Source organism: Pantherophis guttatus, chromosome 14 (genome assembly GCF_059756535.1).
Source record: "Pantherophis guttatus breed Tessera chromosome 14, ASM5975653v1, whole genome shotgun sequence".
NCBI classification, from domain to species: Eukaryota; Metazoa; Chordata; class Lepidosauria; order Squamata; family Colubridae; genus Pantherophis; species Pantherophis guttatus.
In genome coordinates, this window is record NC_142076.1 from 16,550,761 (window position 1) to 16,575,366 (window position 24,606).

At 43.4% G+C, this 24,606-nt stretch overlaps 1 protein-coding gene across 2 annotated transcripts; it reads left to right on the forward strand.

Moving 5' to 3' along the window:
- Window positions 1-497: 497 nt before the first annotated feature.
- On the forward strand, window positions 498-23,173 carry DAGLB (diacylglycerol lipase beta). Of its 2 annotated transcripts, none has more exons than XM_060692863.2 (16): window positions 498-733; window positions 2,585-2,709; window positions 4,304-4,455; window positions 5,777-5,951; window positions 6,333-6,591; window positions 7,578-7,700; window positions 8,519-8,646; window positions 10,342-10,468; window positions 11,596-11,679; window positions 12,881-12,958; window positions 14,183-14,263; window positions 14,366-14,493; window positions 15,326-15,394; window positions 15,853-15,925; window positions 18,019-18,272; window positions 20,514-23,173. In XM_060692863.2, exons 2-16 carry the CDS (start codon window positions 2,615-2,617, stop codon window positions 20,695-20,697), a joined length of 2,010 nt encoding a protein of 669 aa, XP_060548846.2. In that variant the 5' UTR covers window positions 498-733; window positions 2,585-2,614; the 3' UTR covers window positions 20,698-23,173. The 2 variants fall into 2 exon arrangements, with proteins under 2 accessions (XP_060548846.2, XP_087734665.1); XM_087878539.1 differs by lacking the exon at window positions 498-733 and adding an exon at window positions 1,334-1,557.
- Window positions 23,174-24,606: the final 1,433 nt, after the last annotated feature.

The following is a 24,606-nucleotide window of genomic DNA, read 5'->3' on the forward strand; positions in this document are numbered from 1 at the left end:
GTTTTGAAATTAAATCTAGCTTCAAGAAACAATATCAACAAAAGACCAGCAATATTGCATGTAGATGTATATATGTATATAATTGCACCAATGAAGCGAAAATGTACCGACTGTATCACTATATGTTATAATAAAAATCAAATTAAAAAAAAAAATCATGCATAAGTTTGGGATGAGCGTTAAAGAGCATCATTTTGTTACCCCCAAGAGGATTACATCAAGCGTTATTCCCACTACACTACAGGGTTCTCAATGCAATTCCCCGGGAACCGAACCCCCCTCTCCCCTTTAGAGACGAGGAACTCAGCAAACCCTTTCCCGGAACAGATGGGGATTGTAGTCCAACCCTTTTGGCAAAAGGAGGGCTGCCCAGCCTGGCCCCCCGACTCGTGGAACCGCAACCCCAGCCACTCCCCGTCTCAAGGCAGCCGAACGAAACCGAAACTGCAGCATGCCTGAAACTCCCTTGAGTGATACTTACCTCTTTGACTCCAAAGGCTCGTCCTCCTCCTTCCGTCTGCGCATGCGTCTTCCTGCCGAGGAGGGTCAAAGGAGAGCTCTACGCATGCGCCTCTTGGGGAAAGAGGCCACCAAAACAGGAGGAAAAAAAAAAGCAGTCGGCCCGGGGATCCTGGCGTGACGTCACGGCGTTCTGACTCCGCGGGGCGCGAGGCGAGTCTGCTTTTTTGCAAAAGCGAAGCCGCCGAAGCGCGGAGGGTGCAAAGCCGGGCAGGTGAGTTGCAAGCGCTGGAGTGGATGGGGGTGGGGTGGGGGGGCTGGAAATAGGGGAGGTCCGATGAGTTGGGGAAGGGTCCTTGGTTTTTGCAAGGGCCTGGACTGGGGAGAGGACCTTCCTGGGTGGGCAAAGCTCTGGGGTTGCCAGAGGGAGAGAGAGATTGGCATGGGGTAGAAGCGGGGGGGGGGGCGGGTATAGGGGAATGGAAAGAGGTGGGGGGTGCTGGGTTTTTGGGGGGCGGGAAGGGAAACCTTGCAAAGGTGGGGGAACAGCTTGGAGGGGGCTTCCCCATATTAAAAGAAGGGGAGCAAGACTGGGCATGCTTGTTCTTCCAAGAACGAATTTGCAAAGAGGGAGGGGGGGGGAAAAGCAGAAGTTTGCCCCCCAAAAGGCTGATTTAAAGCAGCTTGACCCAGATGCGTGTTTGGCCACCTTCATTGGTGATGGGAGGTTCTGTTGTGGGCATCACGGGGACAGCGCCCAGCATGCCCCCCTCCCCCATAAATTAGTAGCAGGTAAATTAACTGCGAGGCCCTTGGACTGCAAGGCGATCCAACCGGTCGGTCCTAGAGGAGATCAACCCTGATGGCTCTTTAGAAGGCCAGATCCTGAAGATGAGACTCAAATACTTTGGCCACCTAATGAGAAGGAAGGACTCCCTGGAGAAGAGCCTAATAATGCTGGGAACCATGGAGGGCAAAAGAAGAAGGGGACGGCAGAGAACGAGGTGGCTGGATGGAGTCACCGAAGCAGTCGGCGTGAGCTTAAATGGACTCCGGAGGATGGTAGAGGACAGGAAGACCTGGAGGAACATCCATGAGGTACTGATGGGTTGGAAACAACTTTGCAACAAACAACAACAAAAAATTAGCTCAATGTTTACATGTTTTGCTCTTCTATCAGCCTTGGCCAGCTTAGGTGATGATAAAGACTTGTGGGTTTTGTCCAAAACATTTAGAAGGCACCTCTTGGACCCATCTCCTTCAACTGTCCAACAGAAGTTATGCGCCAATAAATATTCAGTTTGTTATGGTGCCACCAAAACATTCTTGAGAAGGTATGTGTGTGTGTCCATGAAAAACAGAAGTGATGCCTTAAACCTCTACGACTTCACTGAAGCTTCTTTGGAAGGTGCAACCAATTGAGTTGAAAGAAGGAGGTAGAAGTCTCACTGGATGATGTCCATGGTGTCCTCGAGAAGCTTGGAAGGACATCTAGGCTTGAAGAGCAGAAAGGAGGTCGAGAAAGCCCAAACATGTCAAAAAGTTCAAGCTAACTGTGAAAGCTGTTGTGTCTGAGATGATGTGTCTAGAACAACAGTAGATCTCCTTCATCACTTGAAGCTCTGGTGGCACCTGCTAGAGAGGTTCTAGAGTTTCTAGCACAGAGCAGAGAGTTGGACTAAGGTGACTTAGAAGTCTCCTCCAACTTCTAATTCTAGCTTCTACAAGTAAATCTAGTTTTCTTTTCTGTTAACTTTGGTAGCTGTATTTTTGGTAGTTTTCCCCCCCTATTCAGCGGTACCTCAGTACCCATCATTCATAGGTTTCTGGAGGTGTGATGAGTATCAAAATTTCCCCGTAAGAAACAATGTAGTGAGTCACAAGCTCGCCAACACTGACAAGTTCTAGCTTGTGCGTTGAGTACCAAACAAAACAATGAGTTCCCGGGACAAAATTTTTGCATCAAGTTTGATGAGTTTCAAAGCACTTCTTAATTTCTTCTGTAAAAACCTGTTGAGATAAACGCACAAAAATATTTTTAAGTAAATAGGTTCCAAGTTGTTTTCCATGGGAGAGACAGGGGAGAAAGGGATAACCTGTGTTGTATCTCCTTCTTCTCCTACAGTGGTAGAAGAATTGAAGCCCGATTTCCACTATGCCTGGATTGATGTTGTTCGGCCGGCGTTGGGCTATCGGCAGTGATGACTTTGTCTTCCCTGGAAGCTTTGAGTTGTTCATCAGAGTGACCTGGTAAGATGTTTGCTCTCAGAGGTAGGGCTGCTACTAGACATAGCAGCTCAGTTCCTGTAGATCAGGGGTGTCAACTCAAGGTCCATAGTCCAGATCCGGCCCGCGATGGGGCCATCCTGGTCTACCCAATGCAAAGAGGAAAGTTCAGGCCAGCGTGGCTTCGGCCCGGTCTATCCAATGTAAAGAGGAAACATGCCAGCAGTTTGGGGCGTGGTGTCAAGATGACCACACCCACCCAGTTGGCCACACCCATCTAGTGTCATGCCTGCCTGGCCTCTCCCCCGAGGTCAACCACAGCACTGATGCAGTCCTCAATGAAATTGAGTTTGACACGCCTGCTGTAGATGTTTGAGTCTCCAATTTGGAAAGAGATCGATCTTGTGATGGGCACCTAATTATGGTTGAACGTTGGCCTTTTCTCCCCTCTTTTCATACCCACCTTAAATGTTCCCCTGGTAAACAAAAAAGGGAGAGAATTTCAGCCACAATCCATAATGACCTTACACTGTCACCAGTGCGTTAGTGGTGGTAGACTTCCAGGACTTAGGAAGCTGAATTGCAGCCTTCAGACTTGGCCAAGACTCTTTGCATAATATAAAGGAGGATGACTTGCTCAACCACTTCCAAGATGGAGCTCATTTCTTGGACTCTTTTGTGGCTGCTTGCAATGGAAACCTCAACGAAGGAGGCTTTAGGAGTCATTGTGCTTTTGTGAAACCTTTTGTGGTTCTGTGCTTAGTTTGTCTTCTGAAAAGACAAAACTTCTGCTGAGAATGTTCAGGGTGATAATTTTTTTCTTTCTTTCTTTCTTTTTCTTTTTCTTTCTTTCGCCTTTCTTCCTCCCTCCCTATTTCCTTCCCTCCTTTTATTTTCCTTTCATTTCCTTTTGTTTCCTCTCTCTTTCTCTCCCTCCCTCCCTCCCTCTCTTCCTTCCCTCCTTTCTTTTTCCTTTCCCTTCCTTCTCCCTCCCTCCCTTCTCTCCTTTCTTTTTCCTCTTTCTTTCTTTCTTTCTTTCTTTCTTTCTTTCTTTCTTTCTTTCTTTCTCTGTCTCTCTCCCTCCCTCCTTTCCCTCCTTAATCTTTCTTTCTTTTTTCCTTTCCTTTTCTTTCTTTCCTTCCTTCTTTCTTTCCTTCCTTCCTCTTTCTTTCTTTCTTTCTTTCTCTCTCCATCCCTTCCCTCCTTTATCTTTCTTTCTTTTTTCCTTTCCTTTCCTTTCTTTCTATCTTTCTTTCCCTTTCCTTCTTTCCTTCCTTCCTTCCTTTCTTTCTTTCTTTCTTTCTTTCTTTCTTTCTTTCTTTCTTTCTTTCTTTCTTTCTTTCTTTCTTTCTTTCTTTCTTTCTTTCTTTCTTTCTTTCTTTCTTTCGTCTCTCTCCATCCCTTCCCTCCTTTATCTTCCTTTCTTTTTTCCTTTTCTTTCTTTCTTTTTTCCTTTCCTTTTCTTTCTTTCTTTCCTTCCTTCCTTCCTCTTTCTTTCTTTCTTTCTGTCTCTCTCCATCCCTTCCCTCCTTTATCTTCCTTTCTTTTTTTCTTCCTTTCTTCCTTTCTTTCTTTCTTTCTATCTTTCCTTCCTTCCTTCCTTCCTTCCTTTCCTCAGGTGGATCGGAATTTTGGTTTTGTATTCCATACACAAAGGACAATTTAACTGTACCGGAGGAGGTCTTCTGAATAACTACCTTCTCATCCTCCTTATCCTCCTGGCGTTCATCATAGCTGCTTTGTCGTCAATTACATACACTAGCATGCAAGGTAATTTGTCTTCTTCATTAGTTTATGGATTAAGCAAATTCACTGTGGTTTCGGTATTGAACGTCAGTCATACTAAACGTCATACAAGAAGCTGCTTGGTACAGAAATCAGTCTGTCCAGGTGATAATTATAAATGTAAACAGACAGGTGTGTCATAATTTTGCAGCACAAAAGTATAATCTTAGGAATGTCTTTGCCTATAATCTTAGAAGAAGGTTTTCCTTCTAGGAAATTTTTTTTTAAAAAAATGTGATAGTTAAGATATGACACACACTACAGGGAGTCCTTGACTTATGACCACAATGGAGGCCAAATTTCTATTGCTAAGTGGGTTTTGACCCATTTTACGACCTTTCTTGCCACCGTTGTTAAGTGAATCACTGCAGTTATTAAGTTACTAACACGGTTGTTAAGAGAATCTGGCTTCCCCTTGATGTTGCTTGTCAGAAGGTCGCAAAAAGGGAACATGTGACCCCAGAATACTGCAAACGTCATAAATATGAATCAGTTGCCAAGTGTCCAAATTTTGATCATGTGAGACCATGGAGAGGCCGCCATGTTCGTAAGTCCCTTTTTCCCAGTGCCGTTGTAACTTTGAACAGTCGCTAAAGAAACTGTTGTAAGTCAAGGACTACTTATGGCTGGCCCATCATCAATCAATCTATAGGAAGGGAACCTGTTTGGGTCCTCAAATGTTTTCAGTCTAAAATAAAACCAGCTACGGTTCTTGTTTTTCTAGTCCAGGGGTATCTAACTCAAGGCCCAGAGGCCAGATCCGGCCTGCAGAGTGCTTAGATCTGGGCCCGCGAGGCTGCCCTGGAAATAACGAAGTCCCGGCCTGCAGCGCTTCTGCCAGCAAAAACGGGCTGATGAGCTCCGTTTTCGGCTGTGAGGGCCTCCTGCAACCCTCTGCCAGCAAAAACGGAGCTCGGGAGGGGTCCTCCCGAGCTCCGTTTTCACGGGCAGAGGGTTGCAGGAGGCCGTCACAGCCGAAAACGGAGCTCACCAGCCCGTTTTTGCTGGCAGAGAGTTGCAGGAGGCCATCACAGCCGAAAATGGAGCTCACCAGCCCGTTTTTGCTGGCAGAGGATTGCAGGAGGCTGTCACAGCCTAAAACGGAGCTCACCAGCCCGTTTTCGCTGGCAGAGCGCTCAGGCCACCACTGGCACCCCCGAAACGAGTGATGTCGAACTAGACATGCCCACCTCAGCCACGTCCACTCTGACCCCCAGAAGTCAAACACAACCCTGATGCGGCCCTCAACGAAATTGATTTTGATGCTCCTGTCCTAGTCCCTAAGTCGAATGACTCTGTTTTCCAGGAACCATTTCCAACCCCGGGCCAAGAAAATCCCTTCCGAAACTTCTGTACGTCCGCCTGGCTCTTTACGTCCCAGAGCTTGTCTGGGCTGTTGTTGGAACTGTGTGGATAGCCGACAAGCGAGTCAACTGCGAAAGAGCTATGATCGATGCCATTTTTGGGACCGTTATTGTCAGGTGAGGCGCTTCTGCCTTCTGTTGCTAGACCGAGGGTCTGGATTTGGTGTCCTAAATAGGGATATTCATCTTTTTGGGGGATGCAACTAGATATTTTCTTCGCTTTGTGAAGATGGAGGAGGCCTTAAGTTCATCTACCTGGATCTTATTGATGGTCCTGGCCTACTCTGCCTCCGACGCAGAGCCCTCATCCGAGCCTTCCCCAGACTCCAGGACTGGTCCATGTTCCTCCCCAGACTCCTCACTGTCCGATTCCGCTGCCAGCTCCGCAGGCTGCTGGTGGACCGCAACAAGTCTGGGGGAACTTTAAGAGCTGCAAGGGTTGCAGGTCGTGATGTCTCCTAGGTTTTTATAGAATTTCTCCTCTGTTCTTCACGTCAGCTGGGTGATCATGGTCTTCACGCTGGTGGCCGTTTTCATTTTCTTCGACCCTCTCGGGAGGAAGTCGGTCTACCTGGCCGACTACGCCACTCGCAATCTGGAGAGCAGCCAGTCGGAGCAGCTGTTTTGCAACATCAAGAAGAGGGCCACGCGAGTCTGGGAAAAGAGAATCCGGTTGTTGTGTTGTTGCATTGTGCAAAACGACGATCACCGCGTGGCTTTTACCAGCATCGCCGAACTTTTCCGTTCCTACTTCTCGGTAAGAGGTCAATTATCGTGTTGTGCGTCGTTTTGTCTTTATGCTCTGAAACTCTGGGAGAATAAAATGCACTACAGGTAACCTCCACTTATGAACATTCATTTAGCGACTGATTGAAGTTACAGCAAAAGTTACTTACAACCAGTCCTCACACTTATAGCTGTCACGGGTCATAATTTGGATACTCGGCAGATGTTTGCCCTGGCTTCACCATCCCAAGGTCATGTGATTGGCCTTTGGGACTTTGCTAGCGGCTTCCAACAAGCAAAGTCAACGGGGGGGGGCTGGATTCGCTTAACGACCATATGATTCACTTAACAACTGCAGTGATTTGCTTAACAACTTCGGCGAAGAAAGGGTTGTAAAACCCGGTGCGACTCAATTAACCACCACCTTGTTTAGCAATGGAAAGACAAGTCATCCTTGTGGTCATAAGTCGAGGAAAGTTAGGATCCAGCGCCCACTGTTAGTAAAAATTTTGTTTTAGTTCTCATTTCTGGTGTCAAATTTTTGAATGATTTTAGGCAGCTTTTTCTGGGTGGAAATGTATGTTAACAGTTATAGGAGTTCCGGAAATCCCATAATTATTTTTTTTTTACACCTTTTTGTTAATGCTACGATCCGGGCCTTGTGAAACAGCTGTGCATCGCCCTGAGTCCTTCCGGAGTAGGGCGGTATAGAAATCAAATAAATAAATAAATAAATAAATAGTATGTATTTATCTTTGTGTAATCACTCCCAGCGATTTATAGTCTAGCACTGGAGAAGCAATCAATGATTTTTAATTTGGGTAGCGGGAAAAAGAAAGCAAACGGTAAAAATAAGCAGGAGATGGAGATTTGTTTAGCCCTGAGCATTTTGAGCTCAGGAAACCAGAAGTACGCAACCCCCCCCCCCTCCGACTTTTTTCAGCTTGACTTCCTGGTCTTCCAGATAAATCCAGAAGGATTTGTCCTCTCTCCCTCTCTCTTTCTCTCTTTCTGCAGGACACCGACTTGGTGCCGAGCGACATAGCAGCAGGCCTGACTCTGCTCCACCAGCAACAGGATAAGGTCGAAAATTCAAAAGACCCCGACGAAGTTTTAATTCAGCCCCCGTCGCCTCCTGCAGTAAGTCTCTCGCACCCGTTACAAGGCAGGTTGGGGCCAGTGCCGTTTTGTAGTTGCACCTGCTGTCTGTTTGGTGTGTGCGACTGAAGCCAGGGTAGTCCTTGACTTACGACTGGTGACTTAGCGACCGTTTGAAATAACGACAGACCTCCTTTTGGGCTACTCAGCTTTGGAGTTCCAACAGTTTTTTTTTTTATTATTTTTATTTTATTTTATTCATTTTATTTTATATTTTATTTTATTATTTTATTTCATTATTTATTTATTTATTTTATTTATTTATTTTATATTATTTTATATTATTTTATATTTTACTTCATTTGAATTTTATTTTATTTATTTTATTTCATTTTATTTATTTTATTTTATTTATTTTATTTTATTTTATTTTATTTTATTTATTATTTTATTTTATTTTTTATTTTATATTATTTTATTATTTTATATTTTACTTCATTTATTTCATTTTTGAATTTTATTTTTTTATTATTTTACTTTATTTTATTTTATTATTTATTACATTTGTTTGCCGCCTATCTCACAAGTTGGGATCCCTCCGCACGTAACCTGATCAGATTTGGGGTACTCAGCCACACAGCCCTGTTAACAATCATTTGCAGCGTTCCATAGTCGCGGGACTTCATTTTATGACAGTTTTTCTGAAAACGACAGCACTTAACTTCCAGTTTTCGGGCAAAACCCCACCTGCCATAGCGAGCAAAGGGTTCCCTTAAGAACTGTGACGTTTGTTTAATGGCTGCAGCATTTGCTTAATGACTCCGCCAAAAAAAAAGGTTATAAAATTGTCTCTTTCACAGGGGAACGATTTGGAGGTGGAATTAGAAAACGCGGCTCATTATATGAAGTTTGCCGTGGCTGCGTACGGCTGGCCTTACTATGTCCTGGCGAATCCTTTTACGGGTCTCTGTAAGCTGAGGGGGTTCTGGTAGGTCGACTTAACCTTCTTAAAAAGCAGAATATGTGCCGAATATTTTACCAGGTTGCGTGTGACAGAGAGAATCTGGTTGTTGGAGAATTGTAAAACTGAAGAGGATTAAGTGCGTGAAAAGTAATTTCCTCCATCACCGAATCCTTAATACTAAATGATCTTTTCTAATGTTTCAATTTTTTGTTTCAATTTTTAATTATTGTAATGTTTTCGCATTTTTTAATTTCAAATTGTTTCTTAAAACCAACTTGTTCTGTAGCTTAAAAACCTTGAAATTATCCTTCTGGGCTCGTTAGCACAAATGACCTTCTCGCGCTGTTAAAATCCCAAAGGTGCTTTTTTCAAACTTTCTTGGACTTTCTTGGTTTTTTCCCTTGAAGACGTTTTACTTCTCATCCAAGAGGCTTCTTCAGTTCTGATCGAAGCTTCTTGGATGAGAAGTGAAAAGTTTTCAAAACAAAAAACAAAAAAACCCCAGAAGGTCCAGTTGCCTTTTGAAAAATCACCTTTAGGACAACTGTGACCCTGGATGGCTGAGAATCTCCATAGAAACAGTTATAACATTACCAATATCATATTACTGTATTATAAAGAATGATGATAGCATTATTATACAAGAATTGCATGTTAGGGTAGATTTCGATTGATAAAGTAGTATAGTATAGATAGTATCTTAGAAAACACACACAAAAAAAACCCCAACCTAATATAGAACCAGGAGGAAAAAAAGAAGGAAAGCAGGAAATGATCAAGAGAAAAATATCGGAATAATTCAATATATTCAGACAATATTAGAACAGAACATGAACATAACATGAAAACCAGGAGCCTGAGCTGAAATCACCTGGTGGCCAAGTAGTCCTTGACTTATTGCTATAATTTAGTATATTTAATATGCTTCCACCGGCCTCATTATAAACTTATGTGCTTGAATGCAAGTCCTATTGCCCTGAATTTGTACAGCTTTTAGAGTTCATAATAGAATCTGTAATCTAAAAATCTGTGACATGGAGAAACGTAACCGTTCTCTTTTTTAAAAAATATGTTTTTTGTTTTATTTCCGAAGTTAAAATACAAACTCCAAGATAAGTAAAAAAAAAAGAAGGGATGTAACTGTTCTCTTTTTTAAAATATGTTTTTGTTTTATTTCCAAAGTTAAAATACAAACTCCAAGATAAGTAAAAAAAAGAAAAAGAAGAAAGAAGGGATGTAACTGTTCTCTTTTTTAAAATATGTTTTTTGTTTTATTTCCAAAGTTAAAATACAAACTCCAAGGTAAGTAAAAAAAAAAGAAGAAAGAAGGGATGTAACTGTTCTCTTTTTTAAAATATGTTTTTGTTTTATTTCCAAAGTTAAAATTCAAACTTCAGGATAAGGAAAAAAAATAAAGGAACAAATACAAAACTAAGCTAAACTAGACAAAACAAAATAAAAATGTGCATGAAAACAAAAGAACAAACATATGCATAGATTGTCCTCCCCTCAAATTATGTCATCAAATTGACTCCTGATAAGTATATTCCAACAATAATAGAAATCTAGCTATTCTCAACTCAGAATAGAATAGAATAACAGAGTTGGAAGGGACCTTGGAGGTCTTCTAGTCCAACCCCCTGCTTAGGCAGGAAACCCTACACCACTTCAGACAAACCGTTAAACTCTTTTTGTTTTTTTCCTTGCTGGATTTCTTAGTTGCAGAAACAGCTCAGCGCAGACGGAGATCATCGGGAGAGATTATCTTAACATGCACTTCGGTTCCATCATGCAGATGACGGGACTGCAAAACAGAGATTTCATCCACATCAGCTTTCACAATAAAGTAAGCAGTTTGAAGGCATCTGTAGCAGGCCTCTAAGTCTACCTTTCAAAGTTTAGTTCTTGGGACAGAAAAGAGAGATTTAGAGTGGCCGTGTGACCGTGGAGGACCTGTATGAAATTTTACAACCGGGTCCAGGTTTGATCTAAAACCGCTTTGAAATAAGAAAAAAGCTGATTGGCAGGTGGATCGGCCTCCCGGAATACCCCCAATCAGCTGTTCCCAGAGTTGAATTTTAGCAACAGGTTCCTTGGTTGTGAGCTCTGTGCCTTAATTTTTTTTTATTATTATTTTTCTGCCTCTGAAACATCTGAAACTCTGTTTCAGAAAAAACTTTTTTTTTCTGCCTCTGAAAGCCTCCGAAACATCTTCAGAAAAAAAGCCTCTGAAGCTCTGTTTCTGAGGCTTTTTTCTGAAGCTCTGTTTGGAGGCTTTTTTTCTGAAGCTTCGTTTCTGAGGCTTTTTTCAGTCTCTGAAACCTCCATTTGAGAAGCTGGGCGGGGCTACATTCGGAGTATAAGACGCACCCAGATTTTCACCCTCTTTTTTTGGGGGAAAAAAGTGCCGTCTTATACTCCGAAAAATACGGTAGTTGGTTCACGAAATGTCTGCAAAAAAAACAACCAAGTTCAGAGAGCATTAAGGACCCCACAGTTCTTTCTCTCTCCCTTTTTCTTTTTCTTTCTTTCTTTCTCTTTCTCCTTCTCCCCCCCCCCACACAACTCCTCTTCCTTCTAGCACTGATGATGTTGCCTAGTTGGATCACGAAATGTCTGTAAGAAAACAACCAAGCTCAGAGAGAATTAAGGACCCCACAGTCCTTCTCTTTCTCTCTCCCTTTCTCTTTTTCTTTCTTTCTCTTTCTCTTTCTCCTTCTCCCCAACCCCAACCCCACTCCCTTCTAGCACTGATGACGTTCCCTAGTCAGGTCATGAAACGTCTCCAAGAAAACAATCAGGCTGAGAGAGCACCAAGGACCCCCACAATTCAACCCTGAGTTACAAATATTCTCTTCCGTCTACCATCCTGCCTAGACAGGGTTAACCGTTGAGAGATGATCCCCTTCAGGGCTGAAAGGACTCTCAAAAGAGCCCAACCTGAAAAGGATCCTGTGCTGCTTGTGCTTTCAGATTTTTGAGATCCCTTTCTTCGTGGCCTTGGATCACCAAAAAGAAGCTGTCGTGGTCGCCGTGAGAGGAACTTTATCATGTGAGGTAATCTCTCTGCGTGTGGCTCATGTGAGATTATGATGGAATAAAAGCTTCTGCTTATGGAATCTTTTCAAAGTTTGGCTAGTATATACCGAGAACCAGTGATGAAATTCATTTTTTTTTTACTACTGGTTCTGTGGGCGTGGCTTGGTGGGTGTGGCAGGGGAAGGATACTGCAAAATCCCCATTCCCTCCCCACTCCTCGGGGAAGGATATTGCAAAATCCCTATTCCCACCCCACTCCAGGGGAAGGATACTGCAAAATCTCCATTCCCTCCCCACCCCAAGGGAAGGATACTGCAAAATCTCCTTTCCCTCCCCACCCCAGGGGAAGAATACTGCAAAAATCTCCATTCCCGCCCCACTCTGGGACTAGCCAGAAGTGGTATTTGCCAGTTCTCCGAACTACTTAAAATTTCCGCTACCAGTTCTTCAGAACCTGTCAGAACCTGCTGGATTGAACCCAAAAAAGTGATTAGATCAGATTTGCTTTGTGAACCAAGTCCCTCAGAATATGCCACTCCTATCAGGTGCGACAGTATTCTTTTTTTTTTTTGCATAAAGTTTTTTTATTTTATAACATAAAAATTCCATTTTCAATTCAACAGTGTGTTGGTCTGGGAACAAACAGTTTTAGGAAATAATAAAACGTTTACAATGATGTTCATTACATTGATATTAATTCTATAATAGTAAAAATAATATTTGCTTATCTTTTTAAACAAACCTCCCTTCTTTTCGTTGGTCCTTTTCCTCCTATTTCCATGTTTCTAACTTCTGTTTTTGTCAGCTCACCATTGATAAAATAAAGCCCATGTCAAGAAGTATTCAGTTTGTTCCTTTTCCTTAATTATAAACATTAATCTATTCATTTCTGCACATTCTAAAAAATTTTTTTAAATCACATTTTCATCTGTAGGGATTTCTTCGTTTTTTCCATTGTTGTGCAAATGTGATTCTGGCTGCAGTTAATACATGTAAAATCAAATATGTGTTCCCCTTACTATACTTATCCGGTAAAATAACCAACAAAAATATTTCTAGCTTTAAATCAATACGGTGCTTTATCATTTTTTCCAACCACAATAATACTGCGACAATAATTTTGACAGGCAAAAGAAAATCCATGACCTGTTTTGTACATATGTATGTATGTATGTATGTATGTATGTATTTATTTACTTATTTATTTATTTACACTCAGGATGTCCTAACGGACCTCTCAGCAGATTGTGAAAGCTTAACTCTTGAAGATGTCCTAGACAATGGTCTTGTCCATAAGGTTGGTAAATACTTTTAGAACTGTTATTGGTTTTGATTGTCACAGAAAAGCCCTTTGGCTAACTGCCTGCTGTTGTTTGGATGCACTTCCATCCCGCTGTCAACTCGCAAAGCGTCCCTGGCCTTGAGTTGCCATAGGCGTCTTGAGTTGCCATAGGCGAAAAGGATGGAAAAACGGCAAAGCAGCGTGGCAGCCAAAAACAAAAGCACATTCCAGACATATCTCTCTCAAGGCTGTCTCCCAGGATTACCCACAGCGGCCGGAGGGGAGTGATCTCTACAACCTGCTAAATGGCTCCGTTGGCGAATGTGACTGATGACACACCCTGAGTGAGCAGGGCCAAGTCTGTGCTGTAAATTACGTGGGGTCAGAGTTGGCTGTACTTGGAACTCCCATTAATCATGAAGCTCCTAATAAATAACGGGATTTCTTTTGAAGCTTGGCTCAAGGCTCATGATTAATTAGGGCATCCAGAACCCTGACACTTGCGTTCCTGGCGTCAATTAGAAACTTTTAAGCCCACCAGTAATCTTTATAAGAGCAAATCAATAACACAGAATATTAATAAGGGCAAACCACTGAGCCCGGAGTTTGATAAAGCTCTATCAGTTATTTTCATTCGAAAAGTGATCCCAATTGGGCTTGTAAATGAGAAACTACCTGTGCTTGCAAGCGAAGACTTAACCAGCGCTGCTGTTGTGGCCTCTCGGCCGCCGGCCTCTCCAACAGCCAAATCAGAAGAGGAGGAGGAGGAGGCGTGGGAGTCAGGGTACGAGAGTTCTGAGTGGGAAGAGGGAACGGAGCTGGCAGAGAGAGAGAGATCCAGAGGTGGAGCCTGGGCTGTCCATCAGCTCTCAGATGGAGAGTCCCCAGGTCTGGAGGTGGCTGATGAGGAAGAAGAGGAACAGCTGGGTCCAGTGCCTGATATGTGCAGATGGCAGAGGAGAGGAGAGCAGTGGAAATCTATGGGCTGGTCCTTGGGATGGAAGAGCAACCGCTACTAGTGAAGCCCCACCCTAGTTCTGGGGATAAAAGGCAGGGGGCGGAGATGAATAGATGTGGCAGACAACTATTCATCTGTCTGCCGGACAGACTTGCTAGTCTGTGTTGAGAGAGAAACTTTTTGCCGGCGTTCCTAATAAAAGAATAAACTTCAGGGGGTTTGTCTTGTTTTGGGAGCTGGGTCAGAACAGCTGCTAATGTCTTCCCGTTTTTCCCTTTTAGGGGATAACCCAGGCTGCCAATTATATTTATAGAAGACTGATAAACGATGGGATTTTGAACCAGGCGCTCAGCATCGCACCCGTAAGTTGTGGCCTTTGGACTCTGTTCTGTCTCTCAGAGTTGGCTCTGCTTCCCGTTGGGGATTTCTACCTTTTTTCCTTTGCTTGTTCTCTCTTCCCCTAGGAATATAAACTGGTCGTCGCTGGCCACAGCTTAGGAGGGGGCATTGCCTCCATCCTAGCTATCATGCTCAGAAACTCTTATCCCAACATGAGATGCTACGCTTTTTCTCCACCTGGAGGCTTATTGAGGTACGTTATTATCCCGTCGCTTCTTTTCGTGGGGGAATCGTCAGATCCGTCGGGGCATAGATCAGGGCGCCAGGCGGAGCTGGGATTCGACCTGGATCTTCCTGGGGTCATCCTGGTGGCTGGTTGAATCCAGTTGCTTCCCAGTAAGTGTCTTTCTGCTCCGTCTTATAATCAACGAACTAAAGATAGCAATAGCACTTAGACTTATATACCACTTTACGGCCCTCTCTAAGTGGTTTACAAAGTCAGCCTATCACACACCCCTTCCTCCCAACAATCTGAGTCCTTGTTCTACCGACCTCGGAAGGATGGAAGGCTGAGTCAACCTTGAGCCGGTCAGGATCGAACTCCTGGCAGTGGGCAGAGTCAGCCTGCGATACTGCATTCTAACCACTGGCCACCACAGCTAATCAGCAGTATCTCTTAGACTTATATACCGCTTCACAGGGCTTCACAACCTTGAGCCGGTCAGGATCGAACTCCAAACTGCGGGCAGAGTTAGCCTGCAATACTGCATTCTAATCATTGCACAGGGAAAGGAAGGGAAGGGAAGGGAAGGGAAGGGAAGGGAAGGGAAGGGAAGGGAAGGGAAGGAAGGAAGGAAGGAAGGAAGGAAGGAAGGAAGGAAGGAAGGAAGGAAGGAAGGAAGATAGCAGTAGCTCTTAGACTTATATACCGCTTCACAGTGCTTCACATTATGATGGTTGCAGTGTAAGTCGAGGACTACCTGTGTTATGTAATTAAAAAACACCTGCCTTTATCAATATTGGTTGTGAGAATCAGTCATCGGCTGCCCTAATTGTGCTTCCTTTCCTGTTTCTTCTCTTTGAAGCAAATCCCTTGCGGACTACACAAAGCAGTTTATTGTGTCAGTCATTGTGGGGAAGGACATCGTTCCCAGGTAAGGGTACACAATGTGTAAGGAAAAGGTAAAGGTTCCCTTCGCACAGCGGTTCCTGACTCTAGGGGGCGGTGCTCATCTCCGTTTCAAAGTCGGAGAGCCAGCGCTGTCCGAAGACGTCTCCGGGGTCACGTGGCCGGCATGACTCAATGCCGAAGGCGCACGGAACGCTGTTCCCTTCCCACCAAAGGTGGTCCCTATTTTCCTACTTGCATTTTTTACGTGCTTTCAAACTGCTAGGTTGGCAGAAGCTGGGACAAGTCACGGGAACTCACCCCGTTATACTAGGGATTCGAACCGCTGAACTGCCGACCTTTCGATCGACAAGCTCAGCATCTTAGCCACTTAGCCACCGCATCCCTTACACAGCGTGTAGTTCAGGTTGAAATCATCGCCTTGAATTTTGTCAGGTCTTGAATTTTGATCTTTGCTTCTCTCCGTCGTTGTGCCCGAAACAGGTTAAGCATGCTCAATTTGGAAGACCTGAAAAGGAGAATTATTAGAATTGTTGCCAACTGTAACAAACCCAAGGTAAAAAAAAGTGCCTCTGTCAGTTGTTTTAAATGGGAGTTTTGGGATGGAAAATGAAGCTGTGGCTTTAACTTTTGCTGGTTCTTACTTTATGTGTATGGAGATTTTTCAGTCACCCAAGCCATGATTGTTCTAAAGGTGCTTTAGAACCTTTTTCAAAAGACGACTTGAAGATGTTTCGCTTCTCATCCAAGCAGCTTCTCCAGTTCCGAAGAAGCGAAGAAGCTTCTTGGGATGAGAAGCGAAATGTCTTCAAGGAAAAACGAAGTCAAGTTGCCTTTTGAAAGTAACACCCCAAACGAAAGAAGACTCCGAGGCTTGAAGTTCCTCAAAGTTACATTTTATGAGAGATGTCATATTGGCACATCTGGGAAAAACCGAATCTGAAAGTTTCCAGGTTTTCCCCACCCAAAGGAAAGTTCAAGTCCCTGCCCAGCACCCACAAGTCCATCACATGGTCCAATCCAAAGCATCGTCCCATCTGGAGATGCCTCCCAGTCATACCTCTCCAGGTGCAGGGCAAGATGTCCTTGACTCCCTGAGAAAGGAATGTTATTTTGAGTATATATTATCTTGGCTCCATACAATCCTCCCTCCCAGTTTCTCACAGTAATAAATGTGGCAGGCCTGAAGGCCCAATGAAAAAGAGGGCTTCCAGGCCTGACATGGGGTTTCTTTAGTGGTCCAGATGCATGCGGGGGGCGGTGGGGGGTCGGAGTAATAGGAGAATTGCTACTGCTCTTAGCCTCTTCTGCTGTTACTCTTATCTGGTCTTCTGTAACGACACATTTATAAGAATGAACATAATCCTAACCCCAGTTTCCAGAGGTTCCTACCACACTCTTAGTTCTCTCTCTCTGGTATGGATTATTTTGAGAAGGGAAAAATATCCTTTTGGAAAATTATTTTCTACCTTCTTCACGACAAGTATAAACAGTTTCACGCTCTCTTCATCTCCTCTTAATTAACAAATCTAAAACCCTTTATCCCATAATTCATCTGTTAGTAATAGACCAATTTAAAAGAAATAACACCTTCTCCTTATCCAGATTTTGGCAAAAAGTCCAAACAGAATCCTAAAATATTAACATTAACATATACATACAGTAGTGGCCAAAATTGTGGAAACCTTTTGGGAAAAGCGTATTTTTGAGGTTTGATGGCTAATAACACCACTTTTTTTTTTGAGTTTCAAAATAATCCTATTCCGCTGTTGGAATGGCCTGGGAATAGCCCAGACCTTCACCCAATGGAAAATCTATGGAGCCGACTAAAGAAACTGGTTAGTCAGAAGTGACCCAGCAATAAAACCCAGTTAATCGAAGCCATCATACAATCTTGGTTTCACATGATAACAGCTGCAGAACTAAAAGACTTGGTTCACTCCATGGGAAGACATTAATAAGGCTGTTATTCATGCTAAAGGTTACCCAACTAAGGATTAACTGACATGGGGATCATTTTTGTATATCTCGTATTTTCTATGGTGGCCATTTTTGTATATCTCATTTTTTCTATCTGTTTCCCTTTTCTTCTCTATACTGTAACTGCTATTCTAATAGCAAACTCTTCATAAAAGCTACTGCATTACATTCTTGATTAAATTATCTTTCCATTGATATATAATTTTATGGTACTACTCCCAAAAAAAGTGGTGTATTAGCTAGGTTTAGAAAATACAACTTTTCCCAAAAGGTTTTTGCACAATTGTGGCCACTACCGTATGTGCTACATCAAACTCAGCGTCCCAGTTCTCAGCTCAAATCACCTCAGTTGTTGAGTAAGTACGGCTTCCCCCATTGGCCTGTTGGAAGCTGGCAGAGAAAGTCTTTGGTGACCCCCCCCCCTCCAGGACAGCGCAACCGTTATAAATACATGCCAAGTGCCCGAATTTTGATCAGATGACCATGGGCTGAAAACGGTCATAATTTAGAATCGGTGGTTTCGGTGCCATTGTAACTTCGAACGGTCGCTAAGCAAATGGTTCTGAGTCGAGGACGGCCTGTTCACCTCAATCGGACCAAACGAAAATCAATTTCACGATTTCCCTTCTCTGTTCCTTTCGGTGTCTTTTCGATCGCACAACATTCCAGTTCCAGATTCTCTTACACGGATGCTGGTATGAAGTTTTTGGAGGGAAACCCGATAACTTCCCCACCGAACTGGATGGCAGGAACCAAGATGCTCTGACCCAGCCTCTCCTCGCCGAAGAGAACCTGATGGTTCAGCAGTCGCCCTTGTACACTAGTTTAGACGACAATTCCCCCTTAGGGTCCAGCCCTCAATACCCTCACTTGTTTCTCCCTGGGAAAATCATCCACATCGTCGAAGAAAACAGCACAAAAGGGTAAGTGCAGGGATGGGGCTGCTGGAGGTTCGCAGGGGTTCGTGAGAACCTCTAGCTAAGATTCTGTGCAGTTCGGAGAACCCCCTCAATCCCACTCCTGACTGGCCCTTCCCACCCCACCCACAGGAGTCCCCACACGGCCCGTTATGGATGCAGGTAAGTGCAGGGCGCATGCAGAGGCTCGGGGAGGGTGAAAAACGGGCCTACCGGAAGTTTGGGAAGGCCAGAAATGCCGTTTCCAGCCTCCAGAGAGCTTCCGGAGCCTGGGGAGGCCATTTTCATCCTCTCGGAGGCTCAAGAAAAGCCTCTGGAGCCTGGGGAGGGCAAAAACGCCCCCCCCCCCAGCCTTGGTGCCGGAGGCCGACTAGGCCACAGCCACCCAACAACTGGGTAGAGAACCCCTTGCTAAAATTTATGAAGCCCATCCCTGGGTGGGTGAATCATTTATAGGTTCATAAGCTAGGATGTCCCTAGATACTTTCCCTGGATACTGGGGAAACGTCCTCCTCTTAAGCCCAATGAAAAGAGGAAAGCTGCAGTTTGGTGCATAGTGGTTAAGGTGCTGGTTTAGAAACCAGGAGATGGTGAGTTCTAGTCCCGCCTTAGCCATGAAAACCGGCTGGATGACTTTGGGCCAATCACCAGGAGATGGTGAGTTCTAGTCCCGCCTTAGCCCTGAAAGCCAGTTGGGTGACTTGGAGCCAATCACCAGATGGTGAGTTCTAGTCCCGCCTTAGCCCTGAAAGCCAGTTGGGTGACTTGGAGCCAATCACCAGATGGTGAGTTCTAGTCCCGCCTTAGCCCTGAAAGCCAGTTGGGTGACTTGGAGCCTATCACCAGGAGATGGTGAGTTCTAGTCCCGCCTTAGCCATGAAAGCCAGCTGGGTGACTTTGAGCCAATCACCAGGAGATGGAGAGTTCTAGTCCCACCTTAGCCATGAAAGCCAGCTGGGTGACTTTGAGCCAATCACCAGGAGATAGAGAGTTCTAGTCCCGCCTTAGCCATGAAAGCCAGCTGGGTGACTTTGAGCCTATCACCAGGAGATGGAGAGTTCTAGTCCTGCCTTAGCCATGAAAGCCAGTTGGGTGACTTGGAGCCTATCACCAGGAGATGGTGAGTTCTAGTCCCGCCTTAGCCATGAAAGCCAGCTGGGTGACTTTGAGCCAATCACCAGGAGATGGAGAGTTCTAGTCCCACCTTAGCCATGAAAGCCAGCTGGGTGACTTTGAGCCAATCACCAGGAGATAGAGAGTTCTAGTCCTGCCTTAGCCATGAAAGCCAGCTGGGTGACTTTGAGCCTATCACCAGGAGATGGTGAGTTCTAGTCCTGCCTTAGCCATGAAAGCCAGCTGAGTGACTTTGAGCCTATCACCAGGAGACTGTGATAAAATTTTGCCTTCAGGAATCCTTTCCATGTTTTGTTCTATGCTAGTTAGGAGTATGCAAAACATTGCTTTGAAACGTTCCATGCGCAATATTTTGCAAAGATTCCCAGTTTCATTTGTTTTTAGTGTGAAGGGCCTGTCTCAATGTTCTATTGAGCTTCTCCATTTGGTTTTCTACTTGAAGCCCTTCTAAGATCTCAGTGGAAGAGAAAATTCGGAGCTCGGGGTTGAACGGTGGGGTCCTTGGCGCGCTCTGAACCTGCTGGTTTTCTTGCAGACGTTTCATTACCCAGCTAGGGAATGTCATCAGTGCTAGAAAGGAGTGGGGATTTGCTCTGTGTTTATTATTGAAACAGTTTAATTAATTAAATTCCTTAATTAAGTTGTGTGAGTGGTAGTTCCTTGATTGGGGTCTTGTTACTGGTTTGCATTCCAGATCTTTGCAAAGGTTTGCATGAAAAAAAAATGCAGCCAAGTGTTAATAATATCCAGAACTTGCAGCCAAGTGTTAATAATATCCAGAACTTACTAAGTCTTTAAAGAAGGCATAGAATCATAGACCTCCGATCCAGCGTTGACGTTAATAATAATAATAATTTTATTTCTATACCGCCCTTCTCCCGAAGGACTCAGGGCGGTGTACAACCTATTTAAAAACACAAGACAAAACAGTGATTAAAATTTAAAATGATTAAATAGATTTGGCTCAATTTAAAACCCCAGAAATTTAAAATACCCCAATTTAAAACTATTATGTTGATAGCCCGGCCTGGCGGAACAACAGGGTCTTCAGCGAAACACCCGGAGGTCGGAGATCTTACGTATTTCCTCTTCTTACGTTGTCTTCTCTTGCAGCTGGTTCTCTTCTGAAGTCAAGTATTCAGCCAGCTGGTCGCAAGAAACCGCCTTTGGTAGTATTTTAATCAGCCCCAAGATGATCACCGATCATTGGCCAGATATAGTCCTCAGAGCTCTCCAGAGCTTGGTTCAACCCGAGACATCTTGCGTTTCGTGTCGATCCCAAGGTGAAGCTTTCTGAATGTTGTGTAATGGCAGAGATGGACAAGCACAACCTGACTGTGTGCCAGATGTTCACAAGAACAGCCTTTTTAGCAGTTCAGCTGCGTGTGTCTAAAAGCAGAAGATCAGAGAAAGATCTTCAGATGTTTCTGGATGTCCCACCACCTTAAGGTTGAGGGTAACGTCTTCTGGATTGCTTGTAACGGACCGAGATGATTCGTGTTGAAAGATACGATTTCATGGAAGTTTTAATAGGTCACATCTGCCCAGGGGACTGTGGTGACATGAGAAGAACCCAACTGATGGAAAGCGATGGTTGATGTCCTTCTAAAGATCCTTTAGATCCGTCTGATCTGCTACGTGTTTTTCGAAAGCACATTATGGGTCGCCAGACCAATTCCCTGTGGCATAGTGACACCTGAACTGCAAGGTTTACGAGGTACTTGTAAATGTGTAAGTAAATCCGGAATCTTGGTGAAAATTAACCTCAAGACTTCGCCTATTTTGGATACGCACTGATGATGATTAAGTTTCTGCCGATGATCAGAAATGTCTTGGGTTTTTTCTTTCTTTCTTGAAAGGAATGAGCATTTTAGATGCTTTTCACTGACGGAACTCTTGATTCTTGGGGGTCTGTGCAATTACGTCTGTTTTTGTTTACAGTTCTTTTTAACACCGCTGAATGTGCAATTAACGATAGAAAATTTAAAAGCCACGGTCTTCGGTTCGTGTTAGCACAAATTTTAACTCTGTATCAAGATTTTTAATTTTTTGCTTAGAAAAACAATCCTACCGTGTTCTATAGAGCTGATAAAAAGTTTGGCGTGATTGTTTTAAAAAAAACAAATCCAGATCAAGTTGATTAAGAGGATTTTTCAAAACTGATTGCTGTCCTAATGGTGATTGGTACCTTTTTAGGTGATGTTTTAGTAAGCTAATTTTTAACGCATCCGCTTCCTGGAAAAATTAACGCAAATCCAAGGAATGCTATTAAAAACAAATGTATTTCTGATCTGGAAGCAGACTAAATTTGAATTTGGCATTCCTTTTTAATCTCAGTCTGCTTTCAGTGGCAAATAAGAAGCAGGTCAGTAATGGGCTTAAAAAAAAATCCAGATTTTAAGTACAGGTAGTCCTCGACTTATGACCACAATTGAAATCAGAATCTCTGAAAGTGAATCTTTGGCTTTGCTGGTTGGAAGGCAGTTGGGAAGTCACAAGTGGCAATCACAGGAGCCTGGGATGCTGCAGTTGTCCTAAATAATATGACAATTGCCAAGCACCCAAATTTTGATTACGATTGTGGGAATGCTGCGATGGTCAAGTGCAGGGACCAGTTTTAATTTGTTTTTTAGTGTAAATTTGGTAAGCAAATGGTTATAAGTCAAGGACCACCTTTAAGGCCAAGACAGAATTCCAGAGTTAGATTTGAAAATGTGTTTTATCTATACAGTAGTGGCCAAAATTGTGGAAACCTTTTGGGAAAAGTGTATTTTTGAGGTTTGGTGGCTAATAACACTACTTTTTTTGAGGGGGGTTTCAAGATAATCCTATTCCACTGCTGGAATGGCCTGGGAATAGCCCAGACCTTCACCCAATTGAAAATCTAGGGAGCCGACTAAAGAAACTTGTTAGTCAGAAGTGACCCAACAATAAAACCCAGTTAATAGAAACCATCATTCAACCTTGGTTTCACATTAGAATAGCTGCAGAACTAAAAGACTTGGTTCACTCCATGGGAAGACGTTGTAAGGCCGTAATTCATGCTAAAGGTTACCCAACTATTAACTGACGTGATAATTTTTGTATATCTTGTTTTTTCTACGTGTTTCACTTTTCTTCTTTATACTGCAACTGCTATTCTAATAGCAAATCCTTCATAAAAGTTATTGCATTACATTCTTGATTAAAATTATCTTTCCATTGATATATAATTTTGTGGTACTGCTCCCCAAAAAAAGTGGTGTTATTAGCTAGTTTTAGAAAATATACTTTTCCCAAAAGGTTTCCAAAATTTTGGCCACTACTGTATATACTTTCTCTTGCACATATTAATATTTGGTGCCTAACATGGCATGTTTTCTGTTAAACTAACGTGGATTAGCTTAAACTAATGTGAAACTGACTAGTTTATCAGTTTTATCTACCATTATTCATGCTATACAAGAGTGTTATGGGCTGAGTTTGCATTGGGCAATTTTAAAGAGTCTCACGAAAGAGAGGTCTCTCCCCCCCCAAAAATGGGTCAAATATCTACAGTTGGCTCCCTAAAGCTCACTGCTGAAATAAGCAATGTTTCTGCATAAAAAATGACTTTGTTGGAAGAATAACGAAAAAGTGGCATTCTGGACAGTATCCCTGTTGGGTACAGCAAATGCACAAAATTATGGAAGGAGGGAGGGGGTCTAGCAATGAGGACCGTTGGCCTAAGCATCATCTATAGATAACATCCCGATATTTTTTTTCCCCATTAAAAATAAGTTTCCACCCGCTCAGTGTGTTGGTATGTTTTCTCCTTTCAGGGTCATAAATGGGAGGATTCATGGCAGCGTGGCATAGCCAGACACGGCTGACGTGAGACATACAGGGAAAAGTCACAAGAGTTGATTTCCATATTGGTTAGACCGGTGTATCTCGACTCTAGCAAGTCTTAAGATGGGGGGACTTCAACTTCCAGAATTCCCTAGCCAGCCCGGGGGAATTCTGGGAGTCGAAGTCCAAACATCTTAAAGAGTTGCTGGAATCGGTGAATCAACTGAAACAATTTTCCAGCAGTTACGCATATGACCGCAACCTTACAGTTTCCCCCAAAATAAGACCCAACCAGAAAATAAGTCCTAGCATGATTTTTCAGGATGCTTGCATTGTAAGTCCTACCCCCAAAATAAGCCCGTTAAGATTGTCAGCCGGATGGATGCATTTAGTACCATATTTTCCCCCAAATAAGACCTAACCAGAAAATAAGACCAAATGCATCTTTTGGAGCAAAAATTAATATAAGACCTGGTCTTATTTTTTGGAGGAAAGATGGTATAAAGAAAATGCCAGCATATGGGTAGTCCTTGACATACGACCACAATTGAACCCAAAACGTTATGTTGCTAAGACTCTTAATTTTTCCCCATCTTGTGACCTTTCTTGCCACAGTTGTTAAGTGAAACACTGCTGTTGTTAAGTTAGTAACACAAATGTTAAGTAAACGTAGCTTCCCCGTTGACTTTGCTTGTCAGGTCGCAAAAGTGGATCACGTGACCTCGGGACGCTGCAACCATCATAAATAGGAGTTGCCCAAGTGTCCGGATCTCCATCATTTGATCATGATTCGCAATGGTCACAGGAAAAAATGGTCCTAAGCCACTTTTTCAGTGCCACTGTAATTTCCAACGGCCACTAAATGAACTTTTGTAAGTGGAGGATTACCTGTAGGGTGTTTTTTTTTTTTAAATTAGGAAGTAAGAAAAACAAAACCAGAGTGGGTTAAGAGGCAGGGAAACAAGCCACAGTACCAAGCTCCAGTCCCGTTGCGCCCAACCCGTTGTACACAACCGGCACAAAGAATTTTAACCCCACGAGGTGGTTAAATTCCCATCCCTGGGGGATAAAAGTCCTGCGACAGGATGGCACGTTTGACACACACACACCAATGCAACTCAACGGAGTCGAAACTCTAAACCCGGGTGTGGTTTAAGAATTTATTAAGTCATACATGCAAAACAGACCGCTAACTTGCATTACCAAAAGATCCAATGTAAAAACTTCACAATCTTGCAAACTCCCATTTATATATATTTATATTTTTATATATATATGTATATATTTGTTCTAGTGATTGAAAGGGGGTTGTGGGGGGGGAGGGAGGGAAATCAACGTATTCTTGCCAGCATCTGACGTACAGAACCTCACAGGCCTGATTTACCGTTATTAGACC

Excerpts from the sequence above, each read along its gene's own strand:
- DAGLB (XM_060692863.2), top strand. The coding sequence starts at position 2,615 with ATGCCTGGATTGATGTTGTTCGGCCGGCGTTGGGCTATCGGCAGTGAT. Across the intron at positions 14,264-14,365 it reads AGGCGCTCAGCATCGCACCC|GAATATAAACTGGTCGTCGC; the intron begins GTAAGTTGTGGC and ends CTCTTCCCCTAG. Across the intron at positions 14,494-15,325 it reads CCACCTGGAGGCTTATTGAG|CAAATCCCTTGCGGACTACA; the intron begins GTACGTTATTAT and ends TTCTCTTTGAAG.